This window comes from Poecilia reticulata, linkage group LG14 (genome assembly GCF_000633615.1).
Source record: "Poecilia reticulata strain Guanapo linkage group LG14, Guppy_female_1.0+MT, whole genome shotgun sequence".
NCBI classification, from domain to species: domain Eukaryota; kingdom Metazoa; phylum Chordata; class Actinopteri; order Cyprinodontiformes; family Poeciliidae; genus Poecilia; species Poecilia reticulata.
Window position 1 is genome coordinate 11,346,201 of NC_024344.1, and position 25,320 is coordinate 11,371,520.

Genomic DNA, 25,320 nt, shown 5'->3' on the forward strand with positions numbered 1-25,320 from the left:
TGACAAAGAATTCACACAAATGCCTCAGGTTAAGCATTTTTGCCTCACACCAAATGAACAAAACCTCAAAGCTACAACTCTGATCTGAAGTTGCAGAGCCTCCAGCTCCAGCTTCAGAAGAAGCCCCTCTAACAACCTGTATTCCAGATTTAAGAAAACTGACCAAAATTAAGTGTCTGGGAAAATCCCAAGCTTCTCTCTAGGACTACAAAGTCAACAAGTCTTCCCCGCAAGAATTCAGCCTCGGTAATTTAACTCGCTTCTCTCGTGGGTGTGTATGCACACATCCTAAAAGACACACTTAATGAAGCCAGTGGTAATGCCTCATGTGCTGCCTGTTTATACAGCGCACAGCAGCAGAAAAAAACAAAATGCGAGTCTGTGGAAGAGGAAAGGTCTGAATCCTCCTAACCAGACGCAGCTGACAGATTTGTGTTCCTGCCACACAAGATGTGAAGTCATGCATGTTCACTGTGTTCCTGTTTACAGTAACTTTTTGAGTGGAAGGATTGAACATTCATTGTTAAAGGGAACATTGTTTTTATGGAAAAATTTTCTTCTTTTTTTTTCGGCAAATGAAAAAGCTTCCTTGAGGAGGGAAATCACCACAGAAATGTACGCTATAGGTAACATCTATCATGTTACGTCTTCTACAGCCTAAGCATTGGCATATGGGGATGAAAATCTACACACAAAACAAAAAATATATATAAACTGGCATTCCCATGTGAAGAACCATAAGTAGCTCACACAGCAGTAGGTTTTCTATAAAAAAAAGAAAAAAACACTGCAGCTACAAGAAAACCAGCAGTGGTTATCTGATCTGCAGTAAACACAGGCCTATTATTTCCAAAAGATCATTTCATATCAAAGGTTTTTGCAGACAGGTGATCCTGCTGCATCCTTAACAGACTCCAGGCAGGTTTCTACTCACTCCAACGCACAGATGTGGAGAAACTGAGCTATTAACAAAACGAAGCAAAACCAAACGGCAGATAAAAATTGATTCCTGAGACTATTCCAAACGGTTTACTCTTAGGATCACACTTTAGCATTAGACACAAGCATGATCCCACCAGTCTTGATGTTCGTCACAGTTACTCACCTATCCACTCTCATGTTAGGCAAATTATCCGATAACGGCCACCAACATGACTACACCTGCGCGTATACCCCAGACCAACCGAAAATTTTATTTCCTCCAGTGTAATTAGAAATGCTTCACGAAACTGATCCGAGACAATTTCTCTGTTAATGTCAAGGCAGCTTTCAAGAAATGAATATAAATTACAAGGCAAACTGCACATTTGATACAGAGGGTTGGATGTTTTACTGCTTGCCGCAGCACTCTGCACTGGCCCAATAAACTTCTCACCAGGCCAATATTTGCCCCTGAATGTTTTAGTATTGATTTTAGGGTATGACTGGTTAATATTCCCACAGGAAGTGGAATTGGATCCAGTGTAAGTGGACTCAGAAAGGCCCTTTGTGTTACATTTAAAAGGGGTAAAAAACCAAGCATTTCTGGCTTCAGTGCTAACTGGTATAAAACATATAATCCACCTTGTGAAGTTTACAGCCAGATATTTATGACACACCTGTGTCCTTTTACATTGAGATTTTGGTAAATTACTTTTGCGTTGTAACCGCTACATGCCCGTAAATCCTATGGTAGCCTCAGCTCTTTCTTTACTGGACCTTTCAGTATAAAAATGGCAGCATTTTAAACAGGCATATGGGCTGTTTTATGTAACAAGGTACACTAAGGTTTTATTTTTTTTCTTTAATTTACTGTTTCAAAACCACAAAGATTTCCTGTCTACCCCTTTTTCCTTTCTACTAAGTCCCTGTTGGAAAAGTGTGAGAGTTCTCTAAGGCAGCACAGAGCACAGAGTTGCCCCTTCCCAACCTGTTGCTATGCAGTGGGTGAAAATAAATGGTTTGATCTCATGATTTAGAACATAAACCAAAATAAAAACACTTGCTCATAGTAACATGTTAATGTTACTATGAGAGAGAATGGAGCTGCTTTTTTTTTTAGCCAATTATTGGATATGTGTTTATGCTAGCAGCTGCCCAAGCCCTCAAAAAGAGCTTTCGTTTTTTCTTGTAATTGATTGGTTTTTTAAGCAATTTCTAATTGTAATGTAAATATACACTGAATATCATGTTTTCTATCTTTTTTCATTAACTTTTGAAATTTTGGCATGATTAACACAACCAAATTTGATTAACTTATTTGCTTTATTACCAATGAAATCTTATTTATTGTGTATTTTAGGGGGTGGAGGGGAGAGAGCAGGAAAAAATTAATGAAATTGGCAAATAATGCAAGAAACATGAACACAGCTCAGACTTTGTTGATTAAGAAGCACACACTTGGTTTTATTTTAGAGCTTTTTTAGTGTTCAAACTTTTTTGCTAGTAATATAAATACACAAAGCGCTCCTCGTCGCCATCTGCTGGTCGGGAGGGTCTTAAGCAGCTGATTACTTGGCTCATATCGTTTTTAGATGCTGGTGGCGATACTAAGAGATTGCGGTATTTTTTAAAGATTTTCACACAGCATAATCGTTTTATGACGCATATTCTGCAGATTTAAAAAAAAATACAATTAATAAAAAAAATTAAAAAAAAAAAAACACTCACCTTCTTCTGCATCAGCCAGACGAGCTAAGTCCAGGAATAAGATGCACCCCAGCAGCAGCAGCAGCGTCTTCCTTAATATCACCTCCATAGTGTTGAAGCCCAGTGGTAAAAAATGAATGGACGTGGGTTAAAATCCCAGCGGCACTGGCAGATCGGCTGTGATCGCAAACCAGTCTGCATTTAAATCGGACTCCTGATTAGAAAAATCATCAGACGGTGCAGCTAAAAGAATAAACCCTGGACCAAAGGTAGCTGATTAAAAACCCTTTCTTGGATGTAGTTACTTTATTAGCAGCTACACGCTGAAAAGTTGACTAACTTTGTGTTGCAGTGTAGGTCTTAAAGCGTTGTAACTTTACTCCTACCTCAGTCCCTCTGTCAACACACGGTGAAAAACTTGACTGCTCGGCATTAATAAGCTCTTTGTGCTCCACGCGACTTCCCCACAAAAATCTGCCCCTCAGCCCAATGACCGAGCAGCCCGACTCCGCAACCAGGGGACATCAATGCAGGGTCTGATAGTTGCAGAGGTTAGTTTCAGTCGCCTTACAGGTTATTCCGCATCTTCTGGAGAAGAAAAAAAAGTCCAGAAAAGTGAGTGTTTTTCTTCTCAATGTTCCCTTAAACACCAGAATTGTTGTCTTCAGTAGAGAGAAGAAAAAAATCAAAAAAGGAGAGAGGTGGGGGGGATATACAGCGCGACAGGTTTAGCCTGGCCTAGTTTTAAACAGAAAATTAAACAAGAAGCGACGGAAAACGTCTGGGGTCATCAAAAGGCAAGTCAGAAAAAAGGCTACACTGCAGCGAGACGAAAAAGTTTTATGCTGAAGTAGCTCGTAGGACGGGGAGCTTTAAGCTGGTCACCGAGGACAACATCTCCGCATCAAACCTCGAGTCGAATGGCATCAGTTAGCCCCTCCCACCCTGGTTTCCATAACAGCAAGACTCACAAGCTCGCGACATGACGCTCCGTTTCCGTCTGGCTACTTCAAAATAAAACACGGAAACGTTAAACGTTCCAGGGACTGACAGAACTATTCATTGCATACCCACTGAATTTAGCAATTTGACGTTGTAACAGGGTAATCTAAAGTCTAACCGGACATATTCTAGAAATAATACGTCAGATACTTAAGGATGACTGCAGAAGGGAGAATGGATGACTGTGTTGAAGCTTATTCTTCCCTTTGTGGTCACTGTATTTTGAAATTTGGGTGTTGGCCGATCACTCTGTCTGTTTCAGGCGTAATACTGAAAGCTAAATGCATATTTATTGATCAATTAATGAATTAATTACTTATTAGTTACTTTATGATAAACACTACATTTTGACCATAAGGTGAAGGTACTGATGAAATAGCTGGAAACACAATCACTTCTTGGCAAATGCAAATTTGCATTTTTAGTCATTTCAAGGTAGAATGCAAAAATAACTGAATGTCTCTATTATGTGAAACATAACTTACCGGAATAAAAATGATAATAAAAAAAAAGACACAACTTTATCAATCTAGTTTAATATTATGGTATAAAATTTAATAAATGTGAAATGACAATTGCATGCCCAAAAGAACCTGAATCTTGGCAGGAAATAAATGCACATCAACTGATAAAATCTTTATAAATTAAATGAGTTTATGGCTTAGAAAGATAATGTTATATTAATATAGTTTATTGTGCTTTAAAATAAAGTAAAGTAACAATGCACAACCACTCACATCCCTGTACTGTGTTTTAAGGTTTTGCAAGAATTATGGAAAGATTTTTCACCCATTTTAAAATTTGATTTTAAGTAAATCATCTCAAGGCCCTTATGGTCCAGCATGAAGCCTTAACTTTGAGAACAACTGACATAGATACATAAATTTACAAATCTGAAAGTGTATATTTAATATAAGAGGTCAATGTGGACATCAATAGATTTGTTCGATTATGGGAATGCATTGCACTGATGGTTGTATCATTTGGGAAGCTGTGTTGTCTTTTTATTTTAAAATAGTGACGTTGGCATTTTCCTTTCCACAACAAAACAAACTACTTTAATAGTTGCCTTGTAGAGATGGAAAAACGAAAACAAATTTAATTTTAATACTTTCATTTGTTATTAAATGCTGAGCTTTTATTTTGAGATAGATTACAGTTTCCGGTGTAGCTTCACGTTTTTCCAGGTAACTTGACTTCAAAACGCCAAACGTCCTAGTGCAAGCAGAGGCATGCAGTTTGAATAAACTGCAATGATAAAACATTACTTAAAAATATCTCTCATAGAAGTTATTACTTGGCAATAGCTTCCAAATTGAGCAATTCACGGGAAGAGAGTAAACAGCACTGAAAGGCTCGCTGGTTTTAAAGATGCTGGTTTATGCAGCATAAAATTTAAGGACCAGATTAATGCTTCAGTCCGATTTTGTAGATTTTTCATGACTTAAGTTGAAGGCATCCCAACGCAACATTATTTTATAATCTTATCTTTATGCTTTGCTGTTCATTTAGAGGTTCATCTGTTCATCGCATCTTTCAGGAAAAAGTGAATATTCTCTTGCAGCAGTCTCTCTGAACACAGTACATTTTAATGATAGCCATGACATTACTGATTCATTGCATCAGACTTGCAGCACAGCTTATTTTCTCTTATTTAATTAATGACTGTTTTCCTTTGAGAGCTGAATGAAATCCCTTTTTTGAAGAAAATCGGAACGAGACGGCAGAATAAATAGGAGGAAATGCTAATTTTAAGTCTAAATGACAAAATGTAAATAAGACATTTGCAATTCAAGTTGGCTAACAAGGCCGAGCCGATGTCTAATTTTGGTGAATTAAAACCAGTAGCTCTCCCGTCTTTCACAGAAAAGAAGGGTTTGCTGTGTTTATTTTGCTGTGTCAGTATAGTTTATTGATTTAAACTGTATTAACTGTAATTTTCTTTTAGTTCAGTTATCAGTGCAGCTGACAGCCTTGATCCTCATGTTTTGCACATTCAGGATAGAAAGAATATGACAAAACATCAAACTCTGACTGAAGAGGAGTCAGAAGAATGGAACTTCTTTACTCATATGTAAGGTACATTTCTATACAGATTGCTATGATTTTGCTTTTTTTGTCCACATGGAATCGATATGAATACACAAACCGTCAGAGCACTGTAAATTAAATGAGTTTAAGATTATTTCCGTCATTGAACTCTGTAATTTTTACCTGCAGCTTTGGAGGAAATACATTTTACTTCCAACTTTCATCTCTGAGATTCTGTTGTGTGAAGTTCAATAGAAAATATTTACAAAGCAGATAAAAATTAGCTATGCCTTTAAAATATTTTTGCTGTTCTTATGAAATCTAAAGCTTCAAAAAAAAAAAAAAAAACTTGTGGATTTCATATTGACCCATGAGCAGAAAAAAATGTTTTTCCATTGGATTGTGCACACTGTGGTACCTATTTGTGGTGTTGGGGATAAGCCGAGGTTGTCAGGCAACTCAGTTTTAAACTTGTTTTATTTCCAAAGCGAAGAGCTGGAAGTGAAACAAACACATCACAATATATTAGGAGAACTAGTTGTGAAACTTTTTAACCTCATGTGCCCTCCTAGTGCACATTTTTATCATCATCTTTTACAGCTTTTTACAAGAGAAGAAATTCAAGTTCAACTGATGACTTCATTCAGTTGATGGCGCTTCATAAAAACATTCCTTTCCAGTGACACAGCCTGATCAGTTGAGCATGTTTTAAATATACACTCTGGTTTTATTTACAAGTTTGCATTTCTAAGGTTGAAATTGGAAAAAACTCTAAATTGAAAAACAAAATAAAGTGGAAAATCTTTTTTTCCCACTTTATTTCAACTCACAAACCCAAATTTTACAACCAGATTCATGATTAACAGCGGTTAAGAACTTAACCAGAAAATGTTTATGGTTTTAAGCAGTGCGGTGAAGGTTTTAATTACTTACACTGAAACACTTTTAAAATATTGAATTTGTTTCCATATTTAAAATTTGTATGATAAGAATCAGGTTGAAGTAGGTTATGGCTACCTCTCAGCTGGCACCTATGAAAACAAGCAGTTAAATGGATAACAAGCTTTAACTAATCATTTCAAATCAGTTGAAACATTTGCTGTGCGGACGACTTGCAGTACCTTTGTCTCGCCCACTTCAGCGTGTTTCAGCTAAATGATTCCCCAAAGCCTGAGCAAATTTTAGAGGTTCCAGAAGACCCTCTTATTGACTTGAAAGACGGAAAGTTCACTGTGCACTTTTTAAATGGAAACATGTTTTTAGATTGTTTCTAGTGTTGGGGAATAATTTTGTAAATGTTTTTCCGTGCATAAATGCTTCTTTTTTTGTTTTTAAAGCCTGTTTCATGGTGGGTCTGTTGATCTGGGGGTGAGGTTGGTTTTAAGAGGCTGCCAGTTAAAAGCCTTGTGAGCTGCTGCAGAGACCTCATGTGACCTGCAGAATATGATTTTTATGGCCTGTTTGTGCACCTGTTCAGCGTCGCTGAATAAACACTCAGTTTGTCCGCACCTTATCTTTCTCTAGCCTTCCTCTGCTCCTTATCTTCCTGCCTAATCCAGCCGCTAAAGGCTTTTCTAACAAGCAGAAAATAATATCTTCAAGCACAACTCTGGGTGTCCTTTGGGCCTACATTAACTCAGTGCCAGGTGATATCAAAATAAACAGCAGGAAGATCAGAAATACCAAGCTCATGTTTTTATTGATGGTGAAGCACGTTGTGTTAAAAACATCCTTGTCTTAAATTTTCAACAAACCAATAAAACAGGGAGAGTGGAGCTCGTAAAGTTTCCATTGGTGTTTTGACGCCTGGACCTTCTGATAATAGTGCTTCCTCAGGTCCTGATCCAACTTGCTTTTAAGAAAGAACCATGTTTTTCTAAGACAAAAGCCAGAGCTTGCAGTGGTGGAAACATTAAGAATTAAGCAAGCACAAAAAATGTAGCATAGGAAACAGAGAGTAAGGTGGGGTGCAGGCTGTACCCTGGCTTTTCCAGGGTACAGCCTGCATTTCCTATCTCCATCACATTAATTATTGTGGCAGTCCCCAGCTCCTCTGTTATCTGCAAACTGGTAGAGAGGCAACAGAAAATGGATGGATAGCTTGGTAAATTTAATTAATTGCAAACCACATATTTGATGTTGGCTAACCCAGGTTACTATCAGCTCTTTTTTGGGTACCGTATTTTCCGCACTATAAGGCACATCTTCAATGAATGGCCTATTTTAAAACTTTTTTCATATATAAGGCGCATAGATTCGGTTGCCGCTTTAGTTTCATACTCTATTATTACACATCCACATTTGTAAAGAAGAAGTCCCCGAGTGCTTTATATAGTAGGCTGCCCCAGTCATTGTTTCACTCACGGTGTTGGTGTTGCGATATTGTGCCCAACTGCTTTCTGGGTAACACAGACCAACCGATACGCCGCAGCCTCTGTCCCCCCAACCTCCCGGCTTTAAATGTATAGGGGCTGGTTCCTTGGTAACCCTAGTCGAAGCACCCCGGATGAATATCTAAAGCCACTTTGTTGACATAAGAATGTCAACAAAACAGTCTGACTCGGGTCGGCGAGGAGAGTCTTCCGCCACTGGGTAGGGGCGTGGCCGGACGATGGTCACCCTTCTGCGTTCGTGTACAGCATGTTCGTGGAGAACGTGGTGCTAAATGACCTGCAGATGGTAGGTAGATAGGTCAGTCAAACTTTATTAACAAACCAGTTTTTTTGACAACTATCCCAGCATGCACCGCGCACTTCTTCTTCTACGGCCGAAAATGAAGTCGGCGGCTGCTTACCGTAGTTGCTAGACCTGTCGTGGCTCAATATTGGTCCATATATAAGGCGCACCGGATTATAAGGCACACTGTCGGCTTTTGAGGAAATTTAATATTTTTAGGTGCGCCATATAGTGCGGAAAATACGGTAGCTTTAGCAGTGGTCATTGGTCACTGTAGCCATTTTTTGTTGTTGAAAACCTCCAGGTTCACTCCAGGACTAGTTTAGCAAAAAATAAAGAAAAATAGGATTGTTTTCAATCTGCTGGTTTTCAAAGTCAGCAAAAATGATTTACATGTTTGCCAATCGTTCAAAATCTTTCTTCAGAAAAGATATGGAGTCTATCGCTTATAATGAGGGAAGAAACCACCTTAAAATGAAACTCTTTAATTTTCACTGGCAAACTGTTAGCTTGTTGGGTTTGTGTTTTCTTAGGGAACTGTTTGATCCGGCTGGTGCATCACAAATCACCCTGTAATCAATGCCCCACCCCGTCCTACCTGGCCCATTAGGGTTTGATTATGTTGCACAGAGAGGTGGCTCTCTGCATGTACCAGAATTAGGCCACCGGGTGTCGATCCTTAACAACCTCACCTCATAGTCAAAGGGAGATAATGGTGTATGGCAGGTAACGAGCAGAGGAGGCCATTTCTCAAGCCGGCAGCAGCCAGTTCAAACACACATCTCCAGGATCTCCAGTGATCTCTCATGCAGCAGCACCAAATTCTTCTGTTTGCTTTTGGGCTTTTGTGGGCCATTTCCATGAGGACAAAAGTAATATTTCAAACTCCAGAGACCGCACATTCCTGAAGGTCATCACTATGCCAATTCCGGGATTATTATTCCATCACCTTCAGAAAATTAATACATCCGTTTGCTCCGGATGACATTGCAAGCAGTCACTGGTTAAGCTCTCATTTTGCAAATGCAGCTTGTGAAGTGACACCTCGAGGTTCAACATTGCAGAGATTCTCGGCGTCGTGTGAATCCCACTGCGCCGGCTGGATTACATTTACATTTACAATTACGATTGTGATTTTTTTTTTTTTTTTTTTGATTAAACAAAACACACCTGAAGGAAGGAGTGAGGTAACTCTCCTTTTGAAGCCGCCTCGACAGCGGTGGAATGGCCACGGTTTTGTTTCATCAGACGCGTGAGACACGATCTCTTTTATGTCATCTGACAAAGTGCCACATCTTTTGCAGTGCGACTCCCTTCCACAACATTGCCTTTCAACAAAGCTTTAAGCGTCGGAGGAAAGTAGAGAAACCCATTAGATTTAACCACAGGAGTGCGTGTTATCTGGTCGTGAGAATTTAAGGCGGCGGCGGTTTTCAAAAGCCGTGCAAAGTGACATCTCCGCGGCAGAATCCTGCGCCACACCCTGCCGAGCGCCAATCCGAGGGCCAATCTTCACGCAGGCACCGGCGATGTGGATAAAGAGCGGGAATGCAGCCAAAGTGATGCCTTGCTTACGCAACACAACAGAGCAGAAGTTATCTTGTAGAACAGTTTGATGAGAACCTGATAGAGCAAAACAAGAGGAAGAATAATAAGAGAGACAAAACCACTGCTGGGTGAGGCAAAGTAGAAAAGATGAAGGTGGTTAGGATCTGTGTTTGATCCTGCTCTTCGGGCTTGCAGCTGTCATGTTGTAATTAAAGGTAACAAATGAAGTTGACAGCACTCTGTTTATTGTCAGTGTACTTGGTAGCGTGAGGGAAGTGTCTCGGAGGAATTAGTCGGTGGCTAACAAAATAAATTCTGTGACGTTTCTGAAGCTCCTGGGTAGAAAAAAAAAAATGCCTGCTGGGGAATCGTCTGGTTTCAGGAAGAATGAAATCTCTCACAGACAACACATGCAAAAGCATATGCAATAAAAAGGTTTATTAACTCTAATATATATATATATATACGTATTGGTAAAACCTTTTGCTGTGCCCTCCTAATAAATACTGCGACCGTAAATTCATAAGCCCATGAGAGATTCCTCACTGAATTCAGAGCTAAGCTAAAGGCTGGAGAAAAAAAAAACACCTCAGCTCTCAGTCTGCTGATAATGCTGGCTTTGAGGTTTCTGAGTGCTTATGCTATGCTGAGATGCCTCGCTGGTTTTCCCCTCACGGAGGCACACAGAAGTTCAGAAATTCTGAGGTTACTTTGAAATAAGTCTCGACTGAGTCTTCTCTGCAGTTTTCACATGACATGCATGCCTGCTGCTCTTTCATCCGAACCCACCTCTGTCACCGCAGCCTGGACCACGGCGGCAAACAAAAAGATGCTTTGCTGCAGCATCAGCCTGCCGAACAATGAATTTTTGTCGTGTTACAACCAGAAACCTCAGTGTGTTTCACGGGGATTTAATGAGGTAGACCAACACAAAGAAGCGGATAAATACGAAGCGAAATGAAAAAGGGTACATTGTTTTCCATTTTATTTCTTGAAAACCATAGAGAGTAATTACTATTCTTTTGCCTCTCCCTAAAACTCCAAAATAAAATCCAATGCAAGCACCGTTTAAATACAGCAAATACAGTCCATCTGTGCATAATTTAGTCTTGGTATAAATTCGACTGTTTGGTGGAGGTTTCAAATGTTTGTTGGAGAACGTCGGTGAACAAACAGCCTCGTTACGACAAAGAAAAACAGCAGAGAAGTCAGAGACAAAGCCGTGGAGACGTTTAAAGCAGGTTTAAGTTATAAAACAACAACCAAAGCTCTCAACACCTGTCTGATCACTGTTTCATCATCTTCTGAATTCAGAGAGGATTACACAACTGGAAACATGCCAGGATGTTGGTAACTGCTGAGGAGCTGCAGTGATCCACAGCTCAGGTGGCAGAAGCCTACAGCATTACAGCTATTTATCATGCACACCACAAATCACATGTAATATATAGAGGAGTGATGAAAATAAAACTGTTGTCAAAGGAAAGATGTTATTAATCATGTAGAGGGAAAAAAAAGATCAAAACCTTTAGAGTTTTTGGCCTTAAAGCAAAACGTGTTGGAAAATCCATATGGTGAAGTATGGTGGGGTCAGCATCATGTGGTGGGGACAGAGAAACTAGTTTAACGGAAAATGGATAAATGCAAGGTGATCCTGAAAAACAACTCATAATCGCTGCAAAACCTTAAAGCAGGACAGTGACACAAACCATACAGCAGGAGCTACTGTAATGGATGGAAAAATATGCATGTTTTAGAAAGGTCTAGTCAAAGTCCAGACCAAACTCAATTCAGAAATGTGTAGTAAAGCTTAAAAATTATAATTTACAGGAGTTTTATGTCCAACATGAGGGACATTGAGCTGTTTTGCACAGGAAAATAGACAAAAGTGTTAGTCTTTAGACAGATAGAACTGCTGGAAAAGCAGAGTTTTAAAGGATTGACTACTAAATACAACCACATGCTGTTTTTCTTTTTTTTTTTTTTTTTTAGAAAACCACAGTTTTTTTGTTTGCACAAAGTGTTTTTTTTTTTTTAATTCAAATAAAAAAACTTCTTGGAAAATGTGAAAGCTTTAAGTAACATGAATTCTTTTGCAAAATTCCTGAAGCCTAAAGTTGGGGAAATGATAATCTGAAAAAAGGCTGTGATTGTGTGCAGAATCAACTGCAGCTCAAAAAGAGAATCACCTTGACGCCATCCAGTAAGACTCCACTGTTTGACAAATTAATCTCACTGCGTCACCTCATTTCTTCTCTTGTGGAGTGAAATCTGAAGCTAATCACATGCATAATTGAATTATTCCACGAGTGTTTACTGCTAATTCCTCTTTAGCACGAAATGGCACTGAAACGAAACGCTCGAGCGTTTGAGCATGTGTGCAGTGAAAAACGTTTCAAGGTTTTCAAATCGCAAACCATTTAATAATTAAAGAGGAATTTTCTCATTCTAATTTTGAAGCAAGGATATTGCTTTGGCCATTTTTCCAATAATCCATCTGTGAAGCATCTGTCTTCCTCAAGAGTCCAACTGCTCATTCCTCTGCCAGCCTGTGGGTAGACCTGGTACGGACAGAGACATAATGACTGATTGGGGGATAACAAAATCATGTGGGTGGGAGGAACCCAATAGCGGGAGAGCTTTACTAGTCTGAAGCTTCAGATCCCGTTTATGGGCCGTGATGGATGTTTCCCACTCTTCCTCTCTCGCTCTCTATGTCACCGTCAGACGGTATAATGCATCAGGGAGAAGACTCGCAGAGATGGATGAGTGAAGCAGCTCCGTCTCCACACAGGATTTGCACATATTGTTTGTTTACATCCACAAAAATGTTATTTCAACTCTGAACCTGCGGCTCCGGTCGGATGTTTACATGCACTTGTCACCAGCGTGACTGTCGAACCAGTTTTGGGGATTTTGGAAAGATTGGCACAAGTTTGAATTTATTAATAATATCTCGAATCTCTACAGGCTCAGCATACGCCTCTTTTGACCTTTCGAAAAATGTCCTTTAGGAGATCAGCCCTTGTGCTTCTTGAAGCATTTTCTTAACTTGTCTGGTCAGAAACTTAAACGTTTTAATTGAGAAAATCAGAGAAACAGCATAAAGTTTAAAGCAACACGCCTCCACCACCGTGCTTCAAAGTTGCTCCACTTCTTTTTTTTACCTCGACTCATCCAGACGTTCTGCTTGTTGTTGTCAGAAGTTGCGAAATCTTCCAGCGCATAAACACACTGACATCAAAACTGGGCTTGGGAAGGATAAAGCTGGATAAAATTAAGATTCCTGAATGGCTCTGACCTAAACCTAATTAAAACATTTAGGGAGTTTGCTCAGGAGCGTCTGTGCCAGCAAACCAACCAATTTAAATCAACTCTGCCAATTCTGCAAAGGAGAGCAGCCAGGACTTCACAAGAAGCTCGTCAATGGCTCCAGAAATATGATGATTATTCTCCAACAAGCTAAATGATTTTCATCAAGAGATCAGGGAATATATTAAATTCTGAATTGTGCAACCGATTCTTATCTTACAAATCTCTGCAAGGGATTCACTTCCCGGTGAAAAAACATTCGTCTAAATGCCTCGGTAAAAAGACATTTACCTTTGAGTGAAACTGACTGACTGTGGAAGCAACGTGAACCGTTTCACACTAAATAAGTATTATCTGCCAAGTTCTTCAAAGTCTTTCTCAGAAACCAAGAAAAGTTCAGTGGCATTATGAGTCGGTAACAAGGAGTTGGTGCTTCTCTCTCTTCTTTCTCAGCTGAATGATTGATTTTGGCTGCAGGATCATGCATGCACAATCTTGAGTGCCTGAACATTCTCAAATATCCAGACATTGATGCCCTTCAGCAGAACATCTGATCAGATCAAGGGAGGTTCATGAATATATGCTTCCCATAGAGATTTTTTTATTTTTTTTCCCCCCAATGAGGGGAATGAGGTTGGGGTGGTAGCGAAGCCGTCATCCAAGAAAAACAGAAAAACACACAAAGCAAGTCTGTGCAGATGCAGCGAGTGGTGCTTGTATAAGAGGCTAAACGTAGAGGACGAGCGCCCCCCTCTGGTTGTCCTGCTAATCTCCACCTGTGGAACTGCAAGGGACCATTTACACAGACCAGAAGGAACAAGAAGGCGTCCGAGTCCAAGTGTTCAGAAAGCATTTTTAAATCCATTTTTATTATTTTATAGCTAATTTACAACAAGCGCTTCACTGAACTGGAACATTTTATTTTGCTTCATAATGTCATTATTGAATATATTCTTCTGCATCAGTTGTAACTTTGTAATCAGTCTTTTCTGTAAAAATTCATATACTTTATAAGGAATATCACACTATGATACGGATGGCTGAGAGAGAGAGAGAGAGAGAGAGAGAGAGAGAGAGAGAGAGAGAGAGAGAGAGAGAGAGAGAGAGAGAGAGATATTAAGAAATACATTGAAACCCTCAAAGAAAGAAACTGAAAACATATTCAATCAATGAGTGTGTGTTCTGTGACTGTAGTAAATGTAAAGGCATGTGTGGACATGCTGAGATTGTGTGTGTGTGTGTGTGTGCATAAATATGTGTGTTTTTTTCCCACCCAGAGTGTGTAAATGCAGTTAAACTGGGCCCGTGGCTCCCATGGAGGGTTCTCGTACTTGGTCTCGTTTAGGACAGTGATCGCCGAGAGCCACGCGGAAAAACCAAACATTATTTGTATTTACAGCGTTTTGCATCCAAGACCCAAGAGCTTTCTCAATGTGGGGCAGGGGGAGACTGAAAAAAAAAAAAAAAAGAAAGAAAGAAAAATACAAAAATATACAGACTCGATATGGAGCTTTAGTGACAGTTCTTAATAAATAAAACAGATGCATCTCAATAAACCAGAATATCATCGGAAAGTTATTTTTTTTCTTTTCAGAAATTCAATTTAAAAATGTGAACCTCATTAAATAGGTGGCTTCTGAACACATTGATTTATTTCCATTTTTTTTTCATTAATTCTGATGACTATGGCTTACAGCCAACAAATACGCAGAATTCAATTTCCCAGAGTTATAGTTGAGCTATTACATAAAACTAATAAAAGAACATTTTACATCCAGGAATGATAACATACTGAAAAGTAACTCCATGTAGGCCTGTCACAATAACCAATAAATCTATTAATCGCACGATAAATTAAAATAAACTCAATCGTTTCCATTTAAGTGGTTTATCGTTTATTTCTTTTATTCTCTCTCTTTCTACCAAAAACTGGATGATAAAAGTCTTCAGCTTGGTACTTTGGTCTCAATTAGGACAATTTTGTTTACAAAAACTTCAAAATTCATTTTATTTGTTGTTTTGTTTATTTATTTTTGGATATTTAACATGTCTTCCAGTTCCAGTATTAATGTGCTCTTGCATTATTATTTTGCCATTATACTGCTTAAAAATGGTCTCAAAACAACAATATTATCATTTATCGCAATAACTTCTTGAACAATTCATTGTCCAACAAAATGTGTCATTGTGACAGGTCTATTGTATAGATTATGCATTGAATACTTGATTTGGGCTTCTTTTGCATGAAGCTGCATCGTATCGATACGCTGCCTCATGGAAGCTCACAGATTATCTACTGGATTCAAATTTATAAACCTGATTTTTTTTATAGTGGTACTTTGAACAGATTGGGCAAAAAAAAGAAAATCTGCATCCCAAGGAAATATTCTGATACTGATATTGTTTCCAGTGCAGGACAGACTTGGCACGAGGAATGTGACATCTGCAGCTCGTCTCCTGGACTGGTCACTGTGAATACTGTCCACAAGCACCGTGTGTTTCTTCCACCAAACTTTCCATTATTTTGCCTGTATTCTGTGAACAAGCAGCTTCCTTCACTGGTTTGTAACAGTCAAATCTTTTGCAAGCCATAACCATAAGACTAATAGAAATAAAAGTTTGAAATATATCAGTGTGTGCAGCAAACCATGTTGATTACAGAAGTGACTTTTGATTATAATCTTTTTTGTTTTTTCCAGATTTATTTACATGCACTGGTAAATCAAAACCCCTCAAAACCTGCCAACCATTAAAAAAAACTCAGCAGATCCACTTTGTGCTGAGAGAAGCAGGTAAACCAAAAAGAAAACAAAACAATATGAATGGTTATTTCCATCAATACTTCCATATTCACTCTTATAATTCAGAACATATAATTCAAACACATGCTCTTAAAACTCTCCGTCTCGTTTCGTTTCTCCTCCAGGCGCTGCTTCTGTCCCGCTGACATTTCCAGCGTTTAACAGCCATCAGTGCAAACTTCATGGACACTCTTGTTAATCTTACACACAGAACCGTCTTCATTGCATAACATCGTAGCAGTATTGCACTACATCTTCACGTGTGTGTCTCACCCTCTCACGCACGCACCCACAAGCTCACGCCACTCATTTATGCATTATACATCATAACCACCATAGGCTGGATTCCTTTTATAGCATTATCTAGATTTTATACATAACGGACGCGTTCCTGCAACAAACACACACATTCAGTCACACAGAGACACACAGCTGCATTGCACATGTTTTTCAATTAGTTTTTTTTTTTTTTTTTTGACATTTTCCGCCCCCTCCCCCAAATATTACCGTTTCATATTTATGTCAGGTTTGCTTTACATCAGCTTTAAATGGTTCTTTTTTTATATATATATCTGTGTAGCTTTTTGCTTAACAACAATAAAATGAGAATATGGGGGTAAACCCAACAACCAAAATACTATTTTACCCAAAGAAATCAATGAAATATTATTTGGAAATGTTGATTATTCTTTACAGACTTAGTCCTGTTAGAAATTGTCATAAAAAAGATATATATTTATATATATATTTATATATAGAGGCCATTTCTGTTTTTTTTTAAATAGTCCTTAAACATGACTTATAGTTAATTTGTGTGGACTCGAGAGGGAGAAAGAAGCGGAGAAAAGTGGAAGAGAGAGAATAAAAGAAGACCTATTCCTCCTCACACACACACAGAGGAGTTTCCACACATGCACAGCTGTGCAGAGGCGCTCACGGATACAGACACACGCGCAATGGCTTATGCTGCGCCCACTGGAAACAGTGTGCGTGTCTGCGCGTTGAAAGGGGATCTCCTGGAAGAGTGACCGGCAAGGTGAAGCCGAGAGCTCTGCTGTTTGTGCCTGGAGAGATAACATTCATCCTGGATTCCGACTAGCAGGTCAGAACAGCTGCAGAGGGGTGTCGCCAGGTTCACAGCTGAGGGTCCAACTCCACGTGTGTGTGAGGGTCGCCGGATGGGGGTGCGAGGTTTGCACGTGTGCGCGTGTGTGTGTGTGTGTGTGTTTTGCGTGCGGGTGCGTGTGTGTGTGAGAAGCCAAACCGTGTCGGATTATCAGTTTCCGCTCAGGGCCAGCCTCTCGTCTCCTCACTCCTCTTCTTTTATAAGACATGCTAAAACCCTCCTTCGCAATAAAGAGGCAGAGAAGAAGAACATACAGTGCCTTGCAAAAAGGATCCATTTATCTCGAGCTTTGCCACGTTTTGTCATGCCGCAACCGCAAAACTTCAAACGCTGGAGTGTTACGAGCCAGACTAGTAGAAAGTGGTGCACATTTATTTAAAAAATATTTAATGAATAAAAATCTGAAAAAAAAAAAAAAAAGCGGTGCATCTTTATATTTAGACCCCTATTAAGAAGTGATAAGAATTCTTAGATAGAAAAGCCGAAATAACTTTGTGAAAATACACATCAGACTGAGAAGACCGTCCATACATAGTCACAGAGCGGTGGTAGCATCATATTGTGGGGATGTTTTTCGTCAGCAAGGAGACACAAAAGCTGCTCAAATCTGATGGATAAATGAAGATAAGCGCAGGATTATCCTGGGAACAATCCACCGGGGGGAGAGATTCATCTCCGAGAAAAGACTTTAAACATATAGCTGGAGCTGCAGCGGAACGGCTGCGATCAAAGAATAATAATGTGCCTGAATGTCCCAGTCAAAGGCCAGAACTAAACCCAATAAGACACAGTATCCGTCCAGAGTGAGATCTAGTCGCTTACCCCCATCAGTGTGTGAATAGATGCGCTTTGGACTCTCCCAGACTAGATGAAGCCATTTTAGCTTTTGTATTTTTAAAGAGTTTCTACCAAGAATTGACTCCAGGGGGTTGAATGCAAATGCACAATGACATTTTTAAATTTTATATTTGTAAAATACCTTTGGAAAGCATAAATTCTCATCCGTCCACTTAACAATTACGGACAATATTCTGTTCGCTTATCACAAATCCTACAAGGTTGCGGTTTGAACATGACAAAACGTGAGAAAGTTCAGATATTTTCGCAAGATACTGTACGTTTTAGCCGTTCTTTTGTGTTTTCCTATTTTTTCTGAGATTTTTTTTTTCCTTTCCTCCGTTTTTCTCTGATAACTCCATCAGTGAAGATGCATGCTTCAGCTTATAATGAGCTTTTAATCAAAATAAACTGCAACGCCTCGAAAATCTGCCTCACAATATTTAAAATGGGCAAAAGAAGAAATGTTTGTCTTGGTTACAGAGATGTTGTTTCAAGTGTGCACCAAGAACCAAGAAGAGGTTGACAAAAAGTGCTGAGAAAAGATTCCTGGTCAAGCGAGCGGGCCTCACTGGAATCTGAAGTATTCTCCAAAGACGCTTAGGAGGTTGTTTAAAAAAAAAGAGAGATGCTAAAATGCTCTTTTGTTAGCATCTCCATCCTGGGGATCACCGTCACGTAGAAGTGCCCATTGTGGGGCAGGAGACTTGAGATAGGCAGAGAAGCTGAGGTCTACCCTCTGCTTTACTCCACAGTCTACTCAGACACATCTACACTCTTCTGAGATCCACAGAACATGGACCGCAGCTCACATACAGGATCAAAATGCAGTTAAAATCTGCCTAAAGTGGCCGTCTGTGTGTGTATTTTCAATGGCCGAAACATTAAAGCGGATTTTTTTGTTGAATGCAAGTTAATTTTTGGCCAATTTAGTCTGGTGAAGCCACTGTTTAAATCCAGCGTTCATTTTAATACTAAATACCAACTGATCCTAAATGGTAAAGTAAAATTACACTAAAATCTTTTCTCCCGATCTCGTTCAGTTGAACTCACATCATCAGCTTGTTCGCCTTGTTTTTTTTTGTTGTTTTTCTTAAAAAAAGTCTCCTTTTTGGTATCCTTACTTGCCTCGCGGTGTCGTTTCCCGTGCTTTCCCGCTCGTTTGCAGGCGTTTAGTCTCTCTGTGTCGTTAAGCGGCGGTCGCCTAAGCACAGACTTCGCTGGAGGACGGGAGGACAGACGGGAAGGCAGGCGAGGCTGGCTCGGCTGTGACGGGTGAATGGCGGCGGCGGTCTGTGGCTGTGAGGGTCGGGAGGCGAGGGCGGGTCGGGTCTGTCGCAGCATCACAGCCTCTCCCGAGTGGGGATCCAGATGTAAGGCCCCGATTGCTCTTCGATCACTGTCTTTACTTTGTGATAAACCTCTTCGAAGCTCTCCCCTTCCACGACGGCTGCCACCGGAAAGCAGAGAGGAGGCGAGAAAATGTCGAAAACGAGATTTAATGCACAGGATGCTGCAAGAACTGCGTCGTGTTTTAACGTAAAAACAAACACACATCCGGAAAATGACTCTCACTCTTTGTGATTGGTTGTAAATCACGGGCGGCACCAGATTTGAGAAGAAACCTGGTATCTGCGCTCAGACTACTGGGGAGATTTGCCCTAAATGTGTCTGTGAAATGTTAAAACGCTCTGAGCCCTCCCAAAAGGCACCAGGAGGCCTCAAAGCATTTAACTCACTCGGTTAAACAGAAGCAGCTTATCACTGTGAAGGCAGAGTACGTGGCCATTGCAATGTGTTGGCCTTTAAACAGTGAGGAAAAAATGTTGAAAAATCGATTCAAAATGGATAAGAGAATGTTTTATTAGCACATCCATCCATTTATTAGGTGAGGATAAATCACTATTTCATCCTAGGACAAACAACGGTGCACACACTCACACCTGAGGGCAATTTAGAGCAGTGTTTTTCAACCACTGTTCCGCGGCACACTAGTGTGCCGTGAGTGATCGTCAGGTGTGCCGTGGAAATTATTCAATTTCACTACGGTACCGTATTTTCCGGACTAAAAGCTGCTACTTTTTTCCTYAACTTTGAACCATGCGGATTGTAGCCCGCTGTGGCTTTTCTGCGGATTTTTCTTCAACCACCAGGGGGCTCTCTAGCAGGAAGTGAATCATTAGAAGTCAAAATTGTACATCAAAGAAGAACGGCTAATTTTCATTTAGAACAAGCACATGCTAGCAGCAGGCGCGACGGAGAAATGTTTTCAAACTCATATCATGCAGCTTTTAAGTTGAGGGTTGGCACTACAGGAGGGAAATAGAGCCGCTGCATTTAAGCTCGGTGTGAACGAAACCATGGTTTGACTTTGGAGACGGAGTGCTGCGTCCAGTAGATTTATTAGGACGAGGCATTCTGCTGGGTCCTAATGGAAAACCGAGAGCAGCTTCCAGTTTTTATTTTATTTTTTTAATTGAGGGTGCTAGTATGGTGCGCTCTATAGTCCGAAAAATACCGTAATTAGTTTAAAAAGATTTTTTGAAACTGAATTGTCTGCAAATAATGCCATCTTCGAGTATCTGCTGTAGTAGTAGCAGCGGCGTAATCATGTAATGTTCTTACCACTAGATGGCAGTAGGTACAGAGCATTTTACATTAAAACGAGAATTAGTGATGCACGAATGTTACAGGTAGCGGTGAGAGCATTGAATCTAGAAAGACTGATGACAGTGATGGAAAAGACAGAGAAGCTCAGCAGTAGTTGAAAGAACATGAGTCCATTTCCCACAACATGTCTGTGTGAAGTGAGCTTCTCTAGTCTGGTTACTATAAAAACTAAAAACAGAGAGAGACTGAGATGTTGAGGAAGAGCTTTGTCTTTCTTCAATTTCTGCCAGGAAATCAGATCTGTTTTCATCCAAACATGTTCAGGTTTCACACTAGGTGGGTAAAATATACAGATATTGACATTTTGTACATGCAACTCTTCATATTGTAACAGTGAATATGAAGTGAAATGTTTCCCAAATATTATTGCTTCTTTCAGAATAAGAATTATTTTATGTATTCTGGCTATAAGATGCTTGTGGATTAGTTTGTAAAACACTTTGATGTTTTCTACAACTTCTTTAAATTTAACACAACAGTGTTGTGGTACTGTTCAGGGGTATTTTTGAAGTGGATATGTTAGGTGCAGTTTGAAATAAGAAATGTAAAATGTGATAATACATTTTTGTGTTTATTTGATTCCTATTCAAGAGACTTTGATAAGAATGACTATATATAGGCGGCTACAGAGTATCTTTATTTCCATTTTTAGTTGGTGGTGTGCCTCGAGATTTTTTCAATTAAAACGGTGTACCTTGACTCAAAAATGGTTGAAAAACACTGATTTAGAGAACCAATTAAAATATAAAAATTGCATCTTTGGATTGTGGCAAAAAGCTGGAGCACTTGGCAGGAGCACGGGGAGAACATGGAGGAACTCAGGCTAATAATAAACTGAGACAAAAGGTATTTTTACCCAGCATGTGTCTGCTGCGTTTACCTGAGAAGCACTCGATGAAGTCCTGTTCTAGTTTGAGGGCTCGGTCCATTGCTTTCCTGGCCTGCTCCTCCGTCAGCCGAGTGTTGATTTCTCTGGTGATGCCATGTGCAGAAACTTTTATCACACACCGTTTTCTGTTTGCAACAATAATTGCTAAAGAAATCTCTTTTACAAAATACGTACAAAACATTCTCCAGTGACTTGGGCCGGACAAAGATTGCGATGGGATGAAGTTGAGCAGCTTGTAGTCTACGCACAGCGTTAGCCGAAACATCCAGGATGCAGTGCTTTCCCTGCTGCTCGGGGAAAAAAGAAGCAAAAACAAAAACATTGACATGAACTGTTTTGGGCCATGAAAAGAATTAATCTGCTAACTGGTTGGACGATAAGACGCTGGAGGCCGAATGTAGTTAGGGACGTATTTTTCTCGTGCAGTAAGGACACCACATCCCAAACGCAACGACACGTCCTAAACACAACGCCACATCCCAAACGCAACGACACGCCCCAAACGCAACGCCACGTCCCAAATGCAACGCCACGTCCTAAACACAACGCCACGTCCCAAACGCAACGCCCCAAACGCAACGCCACGTCCCAAATGCAACGCCACATCCCAAACACAACGCATTGCATATTTGATGAAGCAACTTAATTCACGGATGTACAGAGGAGAGAAAAATGTGGTTTTCAAAAGGAGAGTTTTGGGTTTTTGCATATTTTATAGTCATTTTGTTGAAGTTTTATCTCTGCCAGCTTCCAGAACTACAGGCTGAAGATTTTGACTGTTCCTTGCGGAACAGTTGCAGTACCTGTACAAGTCAGTTTTCAAGTGCCTTTGCTGATAGATAATTGGATTTATGTGTATGAATGACTGTATTATTTATTTATTAATGTGTTATATTTGTTCATCTGGGACTTGAGTCCAAATTTTGACCACAAACAAGCAAAGATGATATGACAATAACAAAAAAAAATCCCTGAATCCTTGAGTATTGTTTTCCTGTCACATTACTTGGTCCAGCACATAAAATCCTAATTAAAATATTTTAAAAGTTTGTAATTAAAGTGACAAAATGTGAAAAAGAAACCAGAGGATTTTGTGTATTGTTGTTATTGTATTATTTTCTCTGCACTCATTTATAGATTATTTTTTAGATTAACATATTTGCATGTGCATGTTATTTATTTATTATTTATATTCAGTCATATTGAATGACTTGCATCATTCTTACACATATTTATATATTTCATAAACTTCATCTCTTATGGTTATAATTGTATTTTTGATATTTAACACCTTAGACAGAGTTGCTTGTCAACAAATAAGCAATCGGGGATCAATAAAGTATATTCTAAGATTTTAGATCACTAAATGTGTCTAATTTAAAACATGTTAATTTATATAGAAACCATTTGCATTATAAGATGGTTATGAATTTTTTTTTTTTTTATAGAGAGGAAAAGATGGCTGCTCACTTGCTCGGCCACCTCGCGGACGCTCTGCACGCTGGTGCCGTACAGATGACTGTTGTACTGCCCGGCTTCGATGAACCGGTGGCTCTGGATGTCCTTTTCCATCTGTTCCCTGGAGGACACAAAATGATAGTCTCGCCCGTCCACCTCGTAATCCCTCTTAGGCCGCGTCGTGTCTGTCAAACGAAGGACAAGCAGAGACAAACGAATGCACACGAACATCCCGTTATGAATCTCAGAACCAAAAAAACTATCGCTTTTATCCGCACGTCATCCTAAAACCGCTGCTGGTGGCAGCGGCGGCGACGTCCGAACAAAAACCATGGAGCAGATCGGTCTCCGAGAGCGACGGCAAAATTACTCACGGGGGACACAGGAGCCGAACTTATCAGGGAACTCAGACAGCAGGTCGTCATTTATCCTGTCCTTCACCGGACCCAGAATGATGATCGGCCTTGCGTAATGTACTTACAAGGAGAGGGGGAGAGAGAGAAAGAGCAAACAGAGCGGCTTCAATCACAAAAGAGAAATAAAAACAAAAATGAAACGTCACATTAAAGACTTGGACAGCCGGCTCAAAACATGCCTTTGTGAGGTCTTACCTTCCACTTGAGTAACTGTCTCATAACTGTGTGGGGTTTTATCTCTCCCTGGTGACAGAACACAGCAGCAATCAGCCGCAGCTCTTTTCATTATTTCAAAATGAAATCTGGCTTTGTTTCTCCACGTGCGTCTCTAAATCTGAACATGTATTTATCTGTGACGAGCGCTGCTGCTTTAGTTTAGAAGACGTTCAAACATTTTCCCTAAATCCTGCTCATTGGAGGCTGAGGGAGACCGGTACTTTTCTGAATGATGGAAAAACAGTAATTTTTCATCTATAAACAAAGACGTTGAGTTCATGTCAACAAACCCGTGTAGAGGGATTCAAGGCTAACTGATCTGAACAATCACGCTGAAGCACATCTATATGCTAATCACCTTGGGTGCCCACGCTGTCCCGACCGTGGTCCTGCAACACAGAGGAGAACAAAGATCACAACATGCACGAAAAACTCAGATTTAAAGCGCAGCGAGTGAACTTACCCTCTCTTTGGTGTTAACACGAGACCACTCTTTTCTTTCCACCCTGTTGAAACGACAGATTCTACTGACGGCCGTTTGCCAAACACAACACTGCTCACACAAAGTTCCTAGCAGCTGCTGGATCCCAAGGCGGGATCGTTCCCTGACCTGTGTTTGCTGGGGATGAAGCCGACCTCCTCGGCCTCGTTCTGCGGGCTGACCTTCCGGGCCTGCCACCATTCTTCATCGCCGCAGTCCAACACATGCAGGACGTCCCCAAACTTGAAGCCCAGGGCTTGACTGAGGAAACCGCAGTCCGCTGTCTTGTCGTAGTCAAAAAGAGCCCTGGGCGATGTAAGAGTCCAAAGCAAGCGTTTAATAAGGAGCTTCTCAACTTCGATTTGACCACAGCTTTTGCCAAAATGTCCACTTTAAGGAGGATTGTACCTAAAGTCACAGCTGTGACTATTCTGAAGGAAAGAACATTATCATATAGCATTATTAGCTCATAAAAAACGCTACATAGCATCATTTTACTTAAGACTAATAAACTCATGATTTGTATTGTTACCCAGTTAGTGAGGTTTTCTTTCATTTTCCATTTCTATACAGACAATTTAAAGATTCACTTAACTGCGACCACGTCAAGTGAATCTTTAATTCTGAGTAACAATTACTTTAAGTAATAAATAATAGTTTAGTTGAAGCTAGAATGACATAAACATTTCTAGCTACTAAAACATAAAGTTATTCATAATATCATCACGATCCAGGTAAAGATACATAAACCTTTTATTTCCTCAGCAGTTTGTGAGATCTCCTTCGGTACCTGATGTAGAAGCCTCTCTTTGGGTTACTCCTTAGTGTTGTGGTCCCGGAGCCCATACTGCTGTTCATCAGCTGTTCCCGCAAGTCATGGATTTTAGCTTCAAAACGGCTGTACTCTACAGGAGGAAAGAAATACACTTATTTAATGTTCAGCTGTTTAAAATTGTTACTTTAATGAGTCAAAGTCACCTGATTTTAGAGTCAAGAAACCTTAAATATTAGAATAAAGTAACAGCTGACACGACTTTCTAGAGTTGATGTGAGAAAATTGATCAATGAGTAAAATAAAGTTTCAGCTGCAGGACAGATTGGTCCCTGAGGCTAATCGATCTAAAGGATCGTGTAGAAAAGTGAGACTTTCTGCTGTTTCCATTTACTGTTGTTTTTGCTTTACACAGCCGTTGTTGTAAACATTTGAGTAAAAATGCTGGTCAGAACCA

General features: G+C 39.9%; 2 protein-coding genes across 5 annotated transcripts in view; both read right to left on the reverse strand.

Moving 5' to 3' along the window:
- The window catches only part of ephb4a (eph receptor B4a), a 51,236-nt gene extending 47,680 nt beyond the window's left edge, over positions 1 to 3,556 (reverse strand). The window contains exon 1 of the mRNA XM_008427761.2: positions 2,650 to 3,556. Within this exon, the coding sequence (XP_008425983.1) occupies positions 2,650 to 2,737 (88 nt within the window). The 5' untranslated portion in view covers positions 2,738 to 3,556. The remainder of the gene's footprint in view (positions 1 to 2,649) is intronic.
- A 12,895-nt stretch (positions 3,557 to 16,451) lies between these two features.
- The window catches only part of dlg4a (discs, large homolog 4a (Drosophila)), an 88,895-nt gene continuing 80,026 nt past the window's right edge, over positions 16,452 to 25,320 (reverse strand). For all 4 annotated transcript variants that reach the window (XM_008427766.2, XM_008427764.2, XM_008427763.2 and 1 more), the window contains 10 exons: positions 24,882 to 24,996; positions 24,221 to 24,397; positions 24,074 to 24,116; positions 23,969 to 23,999; positions 23,590 to 23,637; positions 23,353 to 23,454; positions 22,991 to 23,163; positions 21,695 to 21,807; positions 21,512 to 21,603; positions 16,452 to 19,411 (listed from right to left, as the gene is read on the reverse strand). In XM_008427766.2, coding sequence (XP_008425988.1) covers positions 19,305 to 19,411; positions 21,512 to 21,603; positions 21,695 to 21,807; positions 22,991 to 23,163; positions 23,353 to 23,454; positions 23,590 to 23,637; positions 23,969 to 23,999; positions 24,074 to 24,116; positions 24,221 to 24,397; positions 24,882 to 24,996 — 1,001 coding nt within the window. In that variant the 3' untranslated portion in view covers positions 16,452 to 19,304. The remainder of the gene's footprint in view (positions 19,412 to 21,511; positions 21,604 to 21,694; positions 21,808 to 22,990; positions 23,164 to 23,352; positions 23,455 to 23,589; positions 23,638 to 23,968; positions 24,000 to 24,073; positions 24,117 to 24,220; positions 24,398 to 24,881; positions 24,997 to 25,320) is intronic.